The following is an 18,733-nucleotide window of genomic DNA, read 5'->3' on the forward strand; positions in this document are numbered from 1 at the left end:
CCCAGTTGGGTATTATTCCAAACAGCTGGACAATGTGGCCAGAGGTCTGGTTTGTTGTTTGAGAGCTGTGGCTGCTGCTACTGAAGCTGTTGGCTTGTGCAGACATTGTTGCCATGTGTGAACTCACTGTACACGTTCCTCATGCTGTACATGCTCTTATTTCACAGGCAAAGACGGCCCATCTAACACCAGCTCGACTGCTCCATTATCAGAATGTTCTTCTGACAATGTGTCATGTGACCCTGAAGAGGTGCACTGTGTTAAAATCTGCTATTCTGTTGCTCACTGAGGACGATGGAGAGCCTCACGACTGTGCTGAACTGGTGGAGCTTGTCTCGAAACCAAGTCGGATTTAACTGATGTCGCTTTGCAAATTGCACATTTGTAACAGTTTGTAGATGGCTCTGCTCAGCGTTCTGAGAAAGGAGAACCATTGGTTGTGTATGCGGTTACTACTGCCTCAACCACACTGGAAAGTGCTAAATGACCCTCCCACCTTTCTGCTCAAGCAGCAGAACTCTTTGCACTCACTAGAGCTGGCATATTAGCTCAAGGCCAGGTGCCATACTGCCCACCAGACCCTGAGGATGGAGGACCAGAGATGCCGGAAGTCACCGACTAGATGGGAGGATCAGGCCCAGACTCTACGCATAATGTTTCTTGCTCTGGTCTTGAGCATTCTCATTACAGTTGCAATAAGGACAGTGACTCAAGGACAACCGGTCCTGGAAAGACAACATGGTAAGGACTCGATTGATAACCGTTCAGTCCCACTGCGGTACTTAAATAACAGCCACTCCAGCTCGAGCCAACGGCAGGCTCAGGACAGGAGTCCAGCCAACATTAGCCGCTCCCATATCGAAAGAAGAAGGTCGATGCATCCACTGGATGAGCATCACAGTAGGAATCACAAGGGAAATACTTGGTGGTCGCTGCTTAACTACACAGTAAAGACTGAACTGATGTTAGGAAATACCTCCTGTTATGTATGTAGCTTGTTTCCACATTCAGCGATCTCCCCATTCTTACCCATCTTTGCAATAAAAGATCTCAGTTGCCATTATGTTGACCACTCTCAACTTTTCATTAGAGATACTGAAATGTTGAAAGTCAAATGCTATTGCAAAAGCTTAATTATTACTAAAAGTTCAATTTAAGTGTGTGATTTGCTCTCTCATTTCTTGGTAATACAGGAAATTTCCACGACAGTGCTGGCAAAATGGAAAAGGCCGCTCAAAAGGGAACATGGAAGTGGTTGAGCTGTGATCTGTCTAAAAAGAACCCCACATCTAAACTCTGTTTGTCTTACTGCAGTTGATAGAAGTACATTCTACATTCAGAACATTCACATGTATTGGAGATTCACGCTAAATATTCACAAACAAGGGTGCACTTTTGCACACAGAGCAAGAGGTTTTGAATGTAGCATTGTTGCACAGTGAAAGGCAGGTATTAGCTTCAGATTATTACTTAGATGTTAAATCCCTGATCTAGATAGATATCCAATCACTGAATGCATTTTGGTGGACCAAGTTAAGAGTAAAAACTTGACTAATCACTAATCAGGTGTGTCCTTTCTCTGAGGGGGAACATGAGGGGACCAACTCAGCAGACTCCTCTTTAAAAGCAAGTCCTCCAGGTGACGCCCACCCAGACAGTTTTGAGAAGGACTTGACAATCTCAGAGTTACCCTATTCCAACTCCGTTTTAATAGTTAAACCTAACAAAGTTATTTACATTTTGAATGGTCTGAAAATAAGTATACCATATCCTGCTTGAACCACAGCCCTTTATCCCTCTCCCAAACATGATTGATCCATTGTCAACATTTGAAATTCCTGTAGAAAAATGCCTCAAGTAAATTAAATTTGATCAACCTTATTAAATGCACCTCTTACACTCCTTGAGTGATCGCATCGGGATACATTTTCTAAAACAATTCCATGTACTTTATTGGTGAATTTAGGCCCCACAGCCCTGTCACTATTAAAGGAATAACAGCCCTCCCATCAGCCCCATCCCCTGGGTATCATACTGTACTTACATATGGCCAGCTCTATGAGCCCAGTACACAGCAGCAGGATCTTCAGTCCATAGAGACCTGCCATGTCCAGGAGCGACGATCACACTACCCAGAGACCATACGTCCTAAAGGTAACGCCAAAAGAAACTCTTACAAATTATCCGTCTTATTCTCAACAACAAAAAAACAAAACAAAAACGTTGAAATTGTGTGTATTTGTCTTTACGTATGTCTTCCCTCCAGTCTTATCAGCGGACACAGCTTCCTGAATGTGTTCCCCTAACCCTAAACCTCGCCTCTGGTCCCTCAGCGCTACGCGACAAGTGATGTCACAGCTAGCTGAGACTCTGTACTTCACCTTATTTTACAGGAAGTTCCATTTCATCTACGCCACACATCTCCTTCCCTCCAGTCTTATCAGCGGACACAGCTTCCTGAATGTGTTCCCCTAACCCTAAACCTCTCCTCTAGTCCCTCAGCGCTACGCGACAAGTGATGTCACAGCTAGCTGAGACTCTGTACTTCACCTTATTTTACAGGAAGTTCCATTTCATCTACGCCACACATCTCCTTCCCTCCAGTCTTATCAGCGGACACAGCTTCCTGAATGTGTTCCCCTAACCCTAAACCTCGCCTCTGGTCCCTCAGCGCTACGCGACAAGTGATGTCATAGCTAGCTGTGGGAAGGAGATGTGTGGCGTAGATTAAATAGTATTTCCTGTAAAATAAGGTAAAGTACAGAGTCTCAGCTAGCAAATCAAATCAAATGTTATTTGTCACATACACATGGTTAGCAGATGTTAATGCGAGTGTAGCGAAATACTTGTGCTTCCAGTTCCGACAATGTAGTGATAACCAACAAGTAATCTAAACCAACAATTCACAACAATTACCTTATACACACAAGTGTAAAGGGATAAAGAATATGTACATAAAAATATATGAATGAGTCATCTACGCCACACATCTCCTTCCCTCCACTTCTGCACTTTACTCTAAGGTGCACAGCATCAGATACATACAAAATACATATGTTTGTTTAGTGTATCCTGGCTTTAAGTGTGTTTAGACATTTAACTAATCTTCAGAGAAAGAGAGGGCATGGTCTCACAGTGAGACATGGCTGATTTGTCCCTAATAGTGTTAAACAAAAGGCTTTTTGAACTCACAAACAAGGGCTACTTCCATATAACAGAGTTATAAGTGTTGAATAATATAGTTTGTCCTGTGTGGTTCAGTTGGTCTAGCGTGGTGCTTACGATGCCAAGAGTCGTGGGTTCGATTCCCACCGGGGCCACACATACAAAATGTATGCACACATGACTGTACGTTGCTTTGGATGAAAGTGTCTGCCAAATGGTATATTCGTTTGTTCTATGTGTTTTCACACAAAAGCAATTGTTACTGATACATCATGTTTTTTACATTGGACCATTACACCAAGAAACTTGAAGCTCTCAATCTGCTCCACTGCAGCCCAGTCAATGAGAATGGGGGCGTTCCCGGTCCTCTTTTTCCTGTAGTCCACAATCATCTCCTTTGTCTTGATCATGTTGAGGGAGACGTTATTGTCCTGGCAACACACTGCCAGGTCTCTGACCTCCTCCCTATAGGCTGTCTCGTTGTTGTCGCTGATCAGGCGTCAGGTTACAGGCTACAGGCCTGCTGCATTAGGTTATAGGCTACAGGCCTGCTGCATTAGGTTATAGGCTACAGGCCTGCTGCATTAGGTTACAGGCTAAAGGCCTGGTGCATTGGGTTATAGGCTACAGGCCTGCTGCGTCAGGTTATAGGCTACAGGCCTGCTGCATTGGGTTATAGGCTACAGGCCTGCTACGTCAGGTTATAGGCTACAGGCCTGCTGCATTGGGTTATAGGCTACAGGCCTGCTACGTCAGGTTATAGGCTACAGGCCTGCTGCATTGGGTTATAGGCTACAGGCCTGCTGCATTGGGTTATAGGCTACAGGCCTGCTGCGTCAGGTTATAGGCTACAGGCCTGCTGCATTAGGTTACAGGCTACAGGCCTGGTGCATTGGGTTATAGGCTACAGGCCTGCTGCATTGGGTTACAGGCTACAGGTCTGGTGCATTAGGTTATAGGCTACAGGCCTGGTGCATTGGGTTACAGGCTACAGGCCTGGTGCATTAGGTTATAGGCTACAGGCCTGGTGCATTGGGTTATAGGCTACAGGCCTGCTGCATTAGGTTACAGGCTACAGGCCTGCTGCATTGGGTTATAGGCTACAGGCCTGCTGCATTGGGTTATAGGCTACAGGCCTGCTGCATTGGGTTATAGGCTACAGGCCTGCTGCATTGGTTTATAGGCTACAGGCCTGCTGCATTGGGTTATAGGCTACCTGCCTACCTGGTTAAATTAAGGTTAAATAAATAAATCAATGTTAACTATAATATGACTACTTGATTTAAAAATATAAAAAAACGATGGCCTTCTATGCTAATGTAAATAAATATATGTCTATTGTAAGAACCGCACATTTTTAAACCTTATATCACATTATCTGTAAAATAGTAAATTAGTAAAATAATTCATTTTCTAAGTGATTCATCTACTCCATACTTTCAGGACCTGCAGACTTCCAAACCAAAAACCATTGGCTATAACAGAGTAGGCTTAAGTTAACTGGTACACCATTTGGCGGTCCCTATGGCAGTCTCCTTTGAAGAACCCTTTTGGTATCCATGTAGAACCCTTTCGAGTTCTATGTAGAACTCTTTCCACAGAGGGTTCTACATGGACCTAGAATCTTTTTCCTAGAAGTGTAGCCTAGGTTACTGACACAGTCAAGTAACCTTCATTTTAAGCCTGAAAATTATCATAAACTTTCACAGGATGAGAGAAAGAAAAAGGACAAGATGTCAATCAGAGGCTCAAAAGGTAACTGATATTTTTACATAGTCTCCAGACACACACATTTTATTTAGCCAAGTCATGGATCCAAGTGTCTACTGTGATTTAACATGTACATTATGGCCATGGTCTCCCTTGTGAACAGAGTAAGCCTCAGCCAGAGAACTTGTTTGAACCAGAGGCTGGAACACCTGGCAGACCAGAAGAGGATCAGGCTGGAGGCTGGATTTGCTGCCAAGTCTCAGCGGCTGATACGGCCCCCTACAGAGAAAGAGAAGCTGGCTGACAGCAAGGACAGCCAGAAGCTACTCTTGAAAACTGTGGCAGCTCAGAAAAATATCAAACATTTTAAGGCTGAAGTAGTAACTGTGGTCTGGAAGTCCCGAGTGGCGTAGTGGTCTAAGGCACTGCATCTCAGTGCTAGAGGCGTCACTACAGACACACTGGTTGGAATCCAGACTGTATTCCAACCGGCTGTGATTGGGAGTCCCATAGGGCGGCACACAATTGGCCCAGCATCATCTTGGTTTGGCTGGTATAGGCTGTCATTGTAAATAAGAATTTGTTCTTAACTGACTTGCATAGTTAAAAAAAATTTTTTTTAAATAATTTTAAAAACATCTAGAACAGTGTGGTAGAAAGTTGTTGCACCTTAAAACAGTCCAGCAGTATTTGGGTGCACAGTAGGACAGAGATATAGTGTATTTGGGTGAGCAGTAGGACAGAGATATAGTGTATTTGGGTGAGCAGTAAGACAGAGATATAGTGTATTTGGGTGAGCAGTAGGACAGAGATATAGTGTATTTGGGTGAGCAGTAGGACAGAGATATAGTGTATTTGGGTGAGCAGTAGGACAGAGATATAGTGTATTTGGGTGAGCAGTAGGACAGAGATATAGTGTATTTGGGTGAGCAGTAGGACAGAGATATAGTGTATTTGCGTGAGCAGTAGGACAGAGATATAGTGTATTTGGGTGAGCAGTAGGACAGAGATATAGTGTATTTGGGTGAGCAGTAGGACAGAGATATAGTGTAGTTGGGTGAGCAGTAGGACAGAGATATAGTGTAGTTGGGTGAGCAGTAGGACAGAGATATAGTGTATTTGGGTGAGCAGTAGGACAGAGATATAGTGTATTTGGGTGAGCAGTAGGACAGAGATATAGTGTATTTGGGTGAGCAGTAGGACAGAGATATAGTGTATTTGGGTGAGCAGTAGGACAGAGATATAGTGTAGTTGGGTGAGCAGTAGGACAGAGATATAGTGTATTTGGGTGAGCAGTAGGACAGAGATATAGTGTATTTGGGTGAGCAGTAGGACAGAGATATAGTGTATTTGGGTGAGCAGTAGGACAGAGATATAGTGTATTTGGGTGAGCAGTAGGACAGAGATATAGTGTATTTGGGTGAGCAGTAGGACAGAGATATAGTGTATTTGGGTGAGCAGTAGGACAGAGATATAGTGTATTTGGGTGAGCAGTAGGACAGAGATATAGTGTATTTGGGTGAGCAGTAGGACAGAGATATAGTGTAGTTGGGTGAGCAGAAGGACAGAGATATAGTGTATTTGGGTGAGCGGTAGGACAGAGATATAGTGTATTTGGGTGAGCAGTAGGACAGAGATATAGTGTAGTTGGGTGAGCAGTAGGACAGAGATATAGTGTAGTTGGGTGAGCAGTAGGACAGAGATATAGTGTATTTGGGTGAGCGGTAGGACAGAGATATAGTGTATTTGGGTGAGCAGTATGACAGAGATATAGTGTATTTGGGTGATCTGTAGGACAGAGATATAGTGTATTTGGGTGATCTGTAGGACAGAGATATAGTGTATTTTGGTGAGCAGTAGGACAGAGATAGTGTATTTGGGTGAGCAGTAGGACAGAGATATAGTGTATTTTGTCAAATAATTTGCGATGTTATAATATCTGTTCTGTGTCATTGTTTCATACACAGTAGACTAAATAACCACATTCTGCTTTGTCTCCAAATAATAATCATAGTTACCCAGATGATTTTAAAGAAGAAATACTGGTTCCTATTCTTTTAAATGGCAGGTATCAGTTTGTATCATTCAAAAACAATTAACCCTCCGGCTGTGTTCCGGTCGAATTGGACCGATTTACAAGTTCTCTCTCTGAAAAATGTAGTTAATTTAATCGGATTGGTTTTAAGGTTCCATGACTTTGTCCACACAGGGCATCTGAACACACAACATACATTTGGATGATGTTCATAAAATTTGGGGTGTTTTATTTAACTTTTGTACAGTTATGGTGTTCCCGATCAAAAATGACCGGTCATTAGAAATTAATGGGTGAGACTACAATTAGTGTATAAAATTGAGTTCAGGCACATGCCCATTCATCAGATGGACACACTTCCTCTCCCAGACCCCCACATGCATGTGTGTTTGAGCACACACACACACACACACACACACACACACACACACACACACACACACACACACACACACACACACACACACACACACACACACACACACACACACACACACACCACTCCCCTTCTTGGCTTCCATGGCAACCCCCACGGGAACCTGTCCCCAATTGAATCTTTCCCCCACGGGAACCACACCTGTTGGCAGTCTCACAAACAATCGCAAAATTGTTTCAATAATATATAGAACTTTTCTAGTAGCTCTGGTATATATATATATATTTTAATTCATTCTGTGGAAGCACAATGACCAAACAATATACTGCATGTGAGGCCCTTGATCATATCTTTGATTATGACACTGGTGAGGAGGAGAGAGTCCTTGTTAAACTTTGACACAAAGTATCAAATCAATTTATATAGCCCTTCTTACATCAGCTGATATCTCAAAGTGCTGTACAGCAACCCAGCCTAAAACCCCAAACAGCAAGCAATGCAGGTGTAGAAGCACGGTGGCTAGGAAAAACTCCCTAGAAAGGCCTAAACCTAGGAAGAAACCTAGAGAGGAACCAGGCTATGAGGGGTGCCAGTCCTCTTCTGGCTGTGCCGGGTGGAGATTATAACAGAACATGGCCAAGATGTTCAAATGTTCATAAATGACCAGCATGGTCAAATAATAATAATAATCACAGTAGTTGTCGAGGGTGCAACACGTCAGCACCTCAAGAGTAAATGTCAGTTGGCTTTTCATAGCCGATCATTGAGAGTATCTCTACCGCTCCTGCTGTCTCTAGAAAGTTGAAAACAGCAGGTCAGGGACAGGTAGCACGTCCGGTGAACAAGTCAGGGTTCCATAGCCGCAGGCAGAACAGTTGAAACTGGAGCAGCAGCACGGCCAGGTGGACTGGGAACAGCAAGGGTAGTCCTGAGGCATGGTCCTCGGGCTCAGGTCCAAGGAGCAGTAGGAGGAGTCAGCCAAGGAAGGGCATGAAACGTCAGCCAAGGAGGTGCAGGAGGAGTTTGCCTCCTCCATCCTTGTGGCCCAGCAGGAAGAGTTCTCTTTCTGTATTGTCAGCTGCCCAGCAAAGGGTTACCTGTCATCAGCATCTGGCTCCAAGGAGCATTCCTCTGAGACGAGGTGCCATACCCCCAAAGTATTTAATGCAATTCCATATTGCATTCTGTCTCTGCTGTTTATTCAGTTAATCCTGTACTCGATTGAACTACTATTGAGTGAACTGGTCACAGTAATTCTGCTGTTCTTTAGGTGAGTTAATATGTTGTGGGAAAGAGGATGGCTACACTTAAAATGATATATTGTGTTACAGGTGCCTGTGTGCCCTGAGGTCCTCAGTGATGATAGGAGGGATTCAGAGCTGGTCTCACAGAGAGGCTATAGTAAGTGCGAGGTCAGCCAAAGCTTCTCTTCAGGCTTCACTAGCTGAGGAGCAGTGAAAGAAATGTCAGGCTCTAGCTGGAAGCCCTCATTTGTTGACTTCTGTGATCGAAAAAGCCTTGGTTTCATGCATGTCAACATCAGAAGCCTCCTCCCTAAGTTTGTTTTACTCCCTGCTTTAGCACACTCTGCTAACCCTGATGTCCTTGCCGTGACTGAATCCTGGCTCAGGAAGGCCACCAAAAATTCAGAGATTTCCATACCCAACTATAACATCTTCCGTCAAGATAGAACTGCTAAAGGGGGAGGAGTTGCAGTCTACTGCAGAGATAGCCTGCAAAGTAATGTCATACTTTCCAGGTCCATACCCAAACAGTTCAAACCACTAATTCTGAAAATCACTCTCTCCAGAAATAAGTCTCTCACTGTTGCCGCCTGCTACCGACCCCCCTCAGCTCCCAGCCGTGCCCTGGACACCATTTGTGAATTGATTGCCCCCCATCTAGCTTCAGAGTTTGTTCTGCTAGGTGACCTAAACTGGGATATGCTTAACACCCCGGCAGTCTTACAATCTAAGCTAGATGCCCTCAATCTCACACAAATCATCAAAGAACCCACCAGGTACAACCCTAACTCTGTAAGCAAGGGCACCCTCATAGACGTCATCCTGACCAACTGGCCCTCCAAATACACCTCCGCTGTCTTCAACCAGGATCTCAGCGATCACTGCCTCATTGCCTGTATCCGCTACGGTGCCGCAGTCAAACGACCACCCCTCATCACTGTCAAACGCTCCCTAAAACACTTCTGTGAGCAGGCCTTTCTAATCGACCTGGTCCGGGTATCCCGGAAGGACATTGACCTCATCCCATCAGTTGAGGATGCCTAGTCATTCTTTAAGAGTAACTTCCTCACCATTTTAGATAAGCATGCTCCGTTCAAAAAATGCAGAACTAAGAACAGATACAGCCCTTGGTTCACTCCAGACCTGACTGCCCTCGACCAGCACAAAAACATCCTGTGGCGGACTGCAATAGCATCGAACAGTCCCCGCGACATGCAACTGTTCAGGGAAGTCAGGAACCAATACACGCAGTCAGTCAGGAAAGCTAAGGCCAGCTTCTTCAGGCAGAAGTTTGCATCCTGTAGCTCCAACTCCAAAAAGTTCTGGGACACTGTGAAGTCCATGGAGAACAAGAGCACCTCCTCCCAGCTGCCCACTGCACTGAGGCTAGGGAACACGGTCACCACCGACAAATCCATGATTATCGAAAACTTCAACAAGCATTTCTCAACGGCTGGCCATGCCTTCCGCCAGGCTACTCCTACCTCGGCCAACAGCCCCGGCCCCCCCCGCAGCTCCTCGCCCAAGCCTCTCCAGGTTCTCCTTTACCCAAATCCAGATAGCAGATGTTCTGAAAGAGCTGCAAAACCTGGACCCGTATAAATCAGCTGGGCTTGACAATCTGGACCCTCTATTTCTGAAACTACCCGCCGCCATTGTCGCAACCCCTATTACCAGACTGTTCAACCTCTCTTTCATATCGTCTGAGATCCCCAAGGACTGGAAAGCTGCCGCAGTCATCCCCCTCTTCAAAGGGGGGTGACACCCTGGACCCAAACTGTTACAGACCTATATCCATCCTGCCCTGCCTATCTAAGGTCTTCGAAAGCCAAGTCAACAAACAGGTGACTGACCATCTCGAATCCCACCGTACCTTCTCCGCTATGCAATCCGGTTTCCGAGCCGGTCACGGGTGCACCTCAGCCACACTCAAGGTACTAAACGACATCATAACCGCCATCGATAAAAGACAGTACTGTGCAGCCGTCTTCATCGACCTTGCCAAGGCTTTCGACTCTGTCAATCACCATATTCTTATCGGCAGACTCAGTAGCCTCGGTTTTTCGGATGACTGCCTTGCCTGGTTCACCAATTACTTTGCAGACAGAGTTCAGTGTGTCAAATCGGAGGGCATGTTGTCCGGTCCTCTGGCAGTCTCTATCGGGGTGCCAAAAGGTTCAATTCTCGGGCCGACTCTTTTCTCTGTATATATCAATGATGTTGCTCTTGCTGCGGGCGATTCCCTGATCCACCTCTACGCAGACGACACCATTGTATACACTTTCGGCCCGTCATTGGACACTGTGCTATCTAACCTCCAATCGAGCTTCAATGCCATACAACACTCCTTCCGTGGCCTCCAACTGCTCTTAAACGCTAGTAAAACCAAATGCATGCTTTTCAACCGATCGCTGCCTGCACCCGCATGCCCGACTAGCATCACCACACTGGATGGCTCCGACCTTGAATATGTGGACACCTATAAGTACCTAGGTGTCTGGCTAGACTGCAAACTCTCCTTCCAGACCCATATCAAACATCTCCAATCGAAAATCAAATCAAGAATCAGCTTTCTATTCCGCAACCAAGCCTCCTTCACTCACGCTGCCAAGCTTACCCTAGTAAAACTGACTATCCTACCGATCCTCGACTTCGGCGACGTCATCTACAAAATTGCTTCCAACACTCTACTCAGCAAACTGGATGCAGTTTATCACAGTGCCATCCGTTTTGTCACTAAAGCACCTTATACTACCCACTACTGCGACTTGTATGCTCTAGTCGGCTGGCCCTCGCTACATATTCGTCGCCAGACCCACTGGCTTCAGGTCATCTACAAGGCCATGCTAGGCAAAGCTCCGCCTTATCTCAGCTCACTGGTCACGATGGCAACACCCATCCGTAGCACGCGCTCCAGCAGGTGTATCTCATTGATCATCCCTAAAGCCAACACCTTATTCGGCCGCCTTTCGTTCCAGTACTCTGCTGCCTGTGACTGGAACGAATTGCAAAAATCGCTTAAGTTGGAGACTTTTATCTCCCTCACCAACTTCAAACATCAGCTAGCTGAGCAGCTAACCGATCGCTGCAGCTGTACATAATCTATTGGTAAATAGCACACCCATTTTCACCTACCTCATCCCCACAGTTTTTATTTATTTAATTTTCTGCTCTTTTGCACACCAATATCTCTACGTGTACATGATCATTTATCACTCCAGTGTTAATCTGCAATATTGTAATTATTCGCCTACCTCCTCATGCCTTTTGCACATATTGTATATAGACTCCCCTTTTTTTTCTCTGTGTTAATGACTTGTTAATTGTTTACTCCATGTGTAACTCTGTGTTGTCTGTTCACACTGCTATGCTTTATCTTGGCCAGGTCGCAGTTGCAAATGAGAACCTGTTCTCAACTAGCCTACCTGGTTAAATAAAGGTGAAAAAAAAAAAAAAAAAAAAAAAATGGCTTCAGCTTTCGAGGGAAGACTCACAGTGCCAACATGCACAGCATCCTACTGGCATTGAAGGCCTTGCAGGAGCAGAACACAGCGAAGGAAGCTTCCCTGGATTCTCTGCTCCTTAAAGCTGACCAACAGGACTCTGAACTGTTGGAGGAGGAGAGCCAGCACCTCCAGTCTGCCCTTCAGGCTTCCCTCTCTCAGCGGCAAACACCACTAGAGGAGTGTGCTATTCTGGCCATGGAGAGTGTAGTGGAAATATTTGGTCAATCATATTTCACAAATACCGGAGCCTGTGAGTTGAAATACTTTTACTTCATAATAAAAGCAGAGCTGGATCATGATAACAATTGCCTTCCAGTCTTTGCACAGACTACTATTTGTCCTCCTTACCTCATAGTGACTCCTCTTAATGGCTCGTCACCTCTGGCAATTAGCCACCGTTATCATATTGCCTTCATATTAGGACATGCAACCTGTAGAGTCACAGAAATAGTTTCATGCATGTAAGGGAATACCCCCCTGAAATGGACAAAAATGAATGGGAAGTCATTGGCATTGGACAAACCATATACACAATGTCCAATACCACCCAATTCGGTGTTGATTCATGCAAAGTTGATTGCAAATGCCATATGGCAAATGCCAGTTGTAACACTTTAAATATCCAACAGGTGGCGAGTGCACTCCACCTTGGTTTTTCATATTGGGAATGTAACCCAAGTCAACATCCAAAAGCAAAATTTTGAAAAAAGTATTTTCTTGTCAAAAACTTATCACCCCTTAAAAAAGTGCTTTCTGGACCGTTTTTCAAAATTCTTTCATTTTTTTGTCAATTACACATGTGTAAGAACTGTATGAATATACTTTTGTCCAATTTTATTATCATTATTTTTTTTTTTTTACTTGCGCATAAGGAATATGTTTTGTCCATTTGCAATATGATTTCATAGGAAGTCAAAAGTAAAAAATGTCAACATTTTGTAAAAAACTTCACACACCCTTACAAAAGTGCTTTTCTGGACCGTCTTTCAAAATTATTTCGATTTTTGTGTCAATTAATCATGTGTAAGAACTGTATGAATATGCTTTTGTAAAATTTTATTATCATAATTTTTTTTGTTTTTTTTACTTGTGCATAAGGAATATGATTTCATAGGAAGTCAAAAGTCAAAAGTCACTTTTTGGGGGGTCAAATACCATAACAAATTTGACATGCTCAAAAATCCTGCAGAATTGCAAAATTGACTGGCCTGATGAACTCGGGATGGCCGGGCAGTGATAGTCGTTCCTTTCCATCACTCGTTGTGTTGAATTCATCATGTCCATTTGGTGATGTTTTTTTCACTATAGAATCATATTGCAAATGCACGTGCATTTGCAATATGTTTCAATGAGCATTTACCATCACGAATTTGGCATGCTCAAAAATCCTGCAGAAATGCAAAATTGACTGGCCAGATGAACTCGGGATGGCCGGGCAGTGATAGTTGTTCCTTTCGATCACTCGTTGTGTTGATTTCATCATGTCCATTTGGTGATTGTTTTTCACTATAGAATCATATTGCAAAGGCACGTGCATTCATTTTGGGCCTTATTTTCTTTTAAGGTCGCTGCACTCAGAGCGAGCTACGGTCAAGCGGGGCGTCTCGTTGAACTCGGCACAGTCTGGAGACTATGGTGATGCCATTTTTTGTGTTGATTTCAGAATGCCATTTTGGTGATGGTCCCTCTCCGTTTAAACATATTGCAAATGTACAAAAGTCACCTAGCAGGTCAGTGTCCATCAGTCAATTAGATGTCATTCTGACACCAAACTGAAATCAATTGACACCAAACCCACTTTTTCCAACTCATTTAGAAGCCAACTATCACATTTTTTTATAGATTTTTTAAAACTTTTTTTATTTCACCTTTATTTAACCAGGTAGGCTAGTTGAGAACAAGTTCTCATTTGCAACTGCGACCTGGCCAAGATAAAGCACAGCAGTGTGAACAGACCACAGAGTTACACATGGAGTAAACAATTAACAAGTCATTAACACAGTAGAAAAAAAGGGGAGTCTATATACATTGTATGCAAAAGGCATGAGGAGGTAGGCGAATAATTACAATTTTGCAGATTAACACTGGAGTGATAAATGATCAGATGGTCATGTACAGGTAGAGATATTGGTGTGCAAAAGAGCAGAAAAGTAAATAAATAAAAACTGTGGGGATGAGGTAGGTAAAAATGGGTGGGCTATTTACCGATAGACTATGTACAGCTGCAGCGATCGGTTAGCTGCTCAGATAGCAGATGTTTGAAGTTGGTGATGCCAAACCTACGCTCACCAAGTTTCGGCTTCGAAATATTTTCCGTTTTCGAGATAAGGCCCCGTCGTGATTCGTGATGTTTTGTCCAATCGCAATATGATTGCTTATGCCCTCTTGTGGGATTTTCCGGGACAGCGGAAAAATGACCAAAATTAGATTATTTTATCAAACGGAAACCAAATGTCCGACAAAGTTCATTTGATGACTTCCCGGTAGGTCCGGCCCTGCCGCTCGGCCCGACGCCGTCCGCAAATTTTACAAACGTTTTTGGACGTCTAGTAAGGGACCGTACATTTGCAATATGGACTTTCTCACTAACCATACAGCAAATGTCAAAATGTTCCCTTAAGGTATGTAAGACCATAGGAACAGACCGTGGCACTCTACAGGATTAACCAATACATGACATCCTGCTGACTCCACTGAAAGGGGAACCCCTGTTCTGGGAAAAAACCCAAGAGGTGTAACCACAGTTGGCCATAACATTTACAAGAATAACCAGGTGCATGTCTAATGATGTCCAATGACCTAGAGCACATAGAGTGCACTAGTTTTGCTGGCTCCTTCTGAAAGAAATCATTGGCACATATGTACTGAAAAATTCACAATAAGAGGCACGGCAGCATTAAAGAGCTGCAGAAGATGAAGCTGTGGATGCACAGAAAGCACTAAGTGCCTGGCCGGAAGCAAGCCTCCAGAGAGAGGGCCTCCAGAGAGAGAGCCTCCAGAGAGAGAGCCTCCAGAGAGAGAGCCTCCAGAGAGAGAGCCTCCAGAAAGATAGCCTCCAGAGAGAGAGCCTCCAGAGAGAGAGCCTCCAGAGAGAGAGCATCCAGAGAAAATCAACAGTTCCATGAGCACACTCTGGCCTTGGAGAAGAGCAAGATCTAATTTCCTCCCTCCAGGCTGAGCGCAGCGGCTATGAGAGTCTGGCTATGGAGAGCCAGACCACAGTCACAGAGCTACAGGAGTTAACGGCCGAACACAGGGCACTGGAGAACGAACACCAATAACTCTTCTCTGAGTTCCACACTGTGTCAGCCGAACACCAGGAGCTGATCCCAGAAATCAAAGACATCCAGATCAAGCTCCAGGATACAGCTGGTGAGCATTTGAACCTCCAGTCTGAGCTCAAGACCATTGATAGGGAGCATAAGGCCTCACTGAAGGATAAATGCTCCAGCTTGAAGTTTCAACTTCAAGCGAACCAACTCAAATCCCAGATCATAGAGGAGCAGACCAGGAACACAAAGCCCCAGAATGACCTTGATTCTGCCATCACTGAACAACAGAAGGAGACCAGAGCTGTCTGCTCAGAGCTGGAACAGGCTGTGGCCAAGGAACTAGATGAGTCAGAAAAACTCTCAGACCGGTTGAGGGGCTTTAACCAGCAGCTTCATGAGCAAACTCTGGCCAGGAGATCAATTTCTCATAAGATGCTGAACTCACACACTCAGAGAGTCTGGCTACTGAGAGCCAGACTACTAATCACAGAGCAACAGGAGTTTAAAGCCAAGCACCAAGTGTTGGAGGGTGACCACCAATACCTCCTCTGTAAGCGCCAAAGTCTTCAGGTTTTCCTCACTGAGCAGCAGAAGCTTCTAGAGGAACACCACCAGCTGTCTGCATAGCTACAGGGGTTGAGGGACAGTCTGCTGTCCTAGCACCACACTGCTAGGTCTCTGACCTGCTCCCTGTAGGCCGGCTCATTGTCATTGGTGAACAGGCCGAACACCATAGTGTCACCTACAAACGTAATGACGGTGTTGGAGTCGTGCGCAGCCACGCAGTCAAGGTTGAACAGGGGGTACAGTAGGGGCTCCTGCGTTGAGGGTCAGCCTGGTGGATGCGTTGTTGCCTACCTTCACCACCTGAGGGAGTCCCGTCAGGAACTCCAGCATCCAGTTGTAGAGGGAGGCGTTTAATCCCAGGGTCGTTAGCTTATTGATTGGCTTGGAGAGCACTATGGTGTTGAATGCTTAGCTGTAGTCAATGAACAGCATGCTCACATAGGTGTTCCTCTTGTCCAGGTGGGAGAGGGCAGTGTGGAGTGCAATAGAGATTGCATCATCTGTGGACCTGTTGGGGCGGTATGCAAATTAGAGTGGGAAAAGAGGGGCTGGGTTGATGGTATCGTGAGCTATGACCAGCATTTCATGGATAAAGATGTGAGAGCTACGGGGTGATAGTCATTTAGACCGGTTCCCTTGGCGTTCCTAGGCACAAGGACTATGTTGGTCTGCTTGAAACATGTACAGTGCCTTGCGAATGTATTCGGCCCCCTTGAACTTTTCGACCTTTTGCCACATTTCAGGCTTCAAACATAAAGATATAAAACTGTATTTTTTTGTGAAGAATCAACAACAAGTGGGACACAATCATGAAGTGGAACAACATTTATTGGATATTTCAAACTTTTTTAACAAATCAAAAACTGAAAAATTGGGGGTGCAAAATTATTCAAGCCCCCTTAAGTTAATACTTTGTAGCGCCACCTTTTGCTGCGATTACAGCTGTAAGTCGCTTGGGGTATGTCTCTATCAGTTTTGCACATCGAGAGACTGAATTTTTTTCCCATTCCTCCTTGCAAAACAGCTCGAGCTCAGTGAGGTTGGATGGAGAGCATTTGTGAACAGCAGTTTTCAGTTCTTTCCACAGATTCTCGATTGGATTCAGGTCTGGACTTTGACTTGGCCATTCTAACACCTGGAGATGTTTATTTTTGAACCATTCCATTGTAGATTTTGCTTTATGTTTTGGATCATTGTCTTGTTGGAAGACAAATCTCCGTCCCAGTCTCAGGTCTTTTGCAGACTCCATCAGGTTCTTCCAGAATGGTCCTGTATTTGGCTACATCCATCTTCCCATCAATTTTAACCATCTTCCCCATCCCTGCTGAAGAAAAGCAGGCCCAAACCATGATGCTGCCACCACCATGTTTGACAGTGGGGATGGTGTGTTCAGGGTGATGAGCTGTGTTGCTTTTACGCCAAACATAACATTTTGCATTTTTGCCAAAAAGTTCAATTTTGGTTTCATCTGACCAGAGCACCTTCTTCCACATATTTAGTGTGTCTCCCAGGTGGCTTGTGGCAAACTTTAAACAACACTTTTTATGGATATCTTTAAGAAATGGCTTTCTTCTTGCCACTCTTCCATAAAGGCCAGATTTGTGCAATATACGACTGATTGTTGTCCTATGGACAGAGTCTCCCACCTCAGCTGTAGATCTCTGCAGTTCATCCAGAGTGATCATGGGCCTCTTGGCTGCATCTCTGACCAGTCTTCTCCTTGTATGAGCTGAAAGTTTAGAGGGACAGCCAGGTCTTGGTAGATTTGCAGTGGTCTGATACTCCTTCCATTTCAATATTATCGCTTGCACAGTGCTCCTTGGGATGTTTAAAGCTTGGGAAATCTTTTTGTATCCAAATCCGGCATTAAACTTCTTCACAACAGTATCTCGGACCTGCCTGGTGTGTTCCTTGTTCTTCATGATGCTCTCTGCGCTTTTAACGGACCTCTGAGACTATCACAGTGCAGGTGCATTTATACGGAGACTTGATTACACACATGTGGATTGTATTTATCATCATTAGTCATTTAGGTCAACATTGGATCATTCAGAGATCCACACTGAACTTCTGGAGAGAGTTTGCTGCACTGAAAGTAAAGTGGCTGAATCATTTTGCACACCCAATTTTTCAGTTTTTGATTTGTTAAAAAAGTTTGAAATATCCAATAAATGTCGTTCCACTTCATGATTGTGTCCCACTTGTTGTTGATTCTTCACAAAAAAATACAGTTTTATATCTTTATGTTTGAAGCCTGAAATGTGGCAAAAGGTCGCAAAGTTCAAGGGGGCCGAATACTTTCGCAAGGCACTGTAGGTATTACAGACTGGGTCAGGGAAAGGTTGAACATGTCAGTGAAGACACTTGCCAGTTGGTCTGGCCCTGTGGCCTTGTGAATACTAACCTGTTTGAAGGACTTAGTCACATCGGCTACGGCGAGCATGACCACACAGTTGTCCGGAACAGCTGGTATTCAGTGTCGCCAGCCTTGAAGTGAGCATAGAATGTATTTCACTCGTCTGGTAGGCTCACGTCACTGGACTGCTCACGCTAGGGTTTCCCTTTTGTAATCCGTGATAGTTTGCAAACACTGCCACGTTCGACGAGCATCAGAGCTGGGGCGGCAGGTAGCCTAGTGGTTAGATCGTTGGACGAGTAACTGAAAGGTTGCAAGATGATTGAATCCCGAGCTGACAAGGTAAAAATCTGCCGTTCTGCCCCTGAACAAGGCAGTTAACCAACTGTTCCTAGGCTGTCATTGTAAATAAGAATTTGTTCTTAACTGACTTGCCTAGTTAAATAGGTAAAAATGAATAAAGAGCTGCTGTAGTAGAATGTCATCTCGGTCCTGTATTGAC

General features: G+C 44.6%; 1 protein-coding gene across 4 annotated transcripts in view; it reads right to left on the bottom strand.

Annotated features, from left to right (window-relative positions):
- LOC123997487 (receptor-type tyrosine-protein phosphatase C-like) overlaps positions 1-2,479 on the bottom strand; it is a 67,022-nt gene extending 64,543 nt beyond the window's left edge. For 3 of the 4 annotated variants that reach the window (XM_046301778.1, XM_046301777.1, XM_046301775.1), the window contains exons 1-2: positions 2,250-2,347; positions 2,045-2,148 (exon numbers count right to left, since the gene is read on the bottom strand). In XM_046301778.1, coding sequence (XP_046157734.1) covers positions 2,045-2,108 — 64 coding nt within the window. In that variant the 5' untranslated portion in view covers positions 2,109-2,148; positions 2,250-2,347. Of the gene's footprint in view, positions 1-2,044; positions 2,149-2,249; positions 2,348-2,381 lie in introns of those variants that run through there. The other variant, XM_046301776.1, reaches the window with a different exon arrangement.
- Between the last annotated feature and the right edge of the window lie 16,254 nt (positions 2,480-18,733).

The sequence above is a fragment of the Oncorhynchus gorbuscha genome, linkage group LG15 (assembly GCF_021184085.1).
Source record: "Oncorhynchus gorbuscha isolate QuinsamMale2020 ecotype Even-year linkage group LG15, OgorEven_v1.0, whole genome shotgun sequence".
NCBI classification, from domain to species: Eukaryota; Metazoa; Chordata; class Actinopteri; order Salmoniformes; family Salmonidae; genus Oncorhynchus; species Oncorhynchus gorbuscha.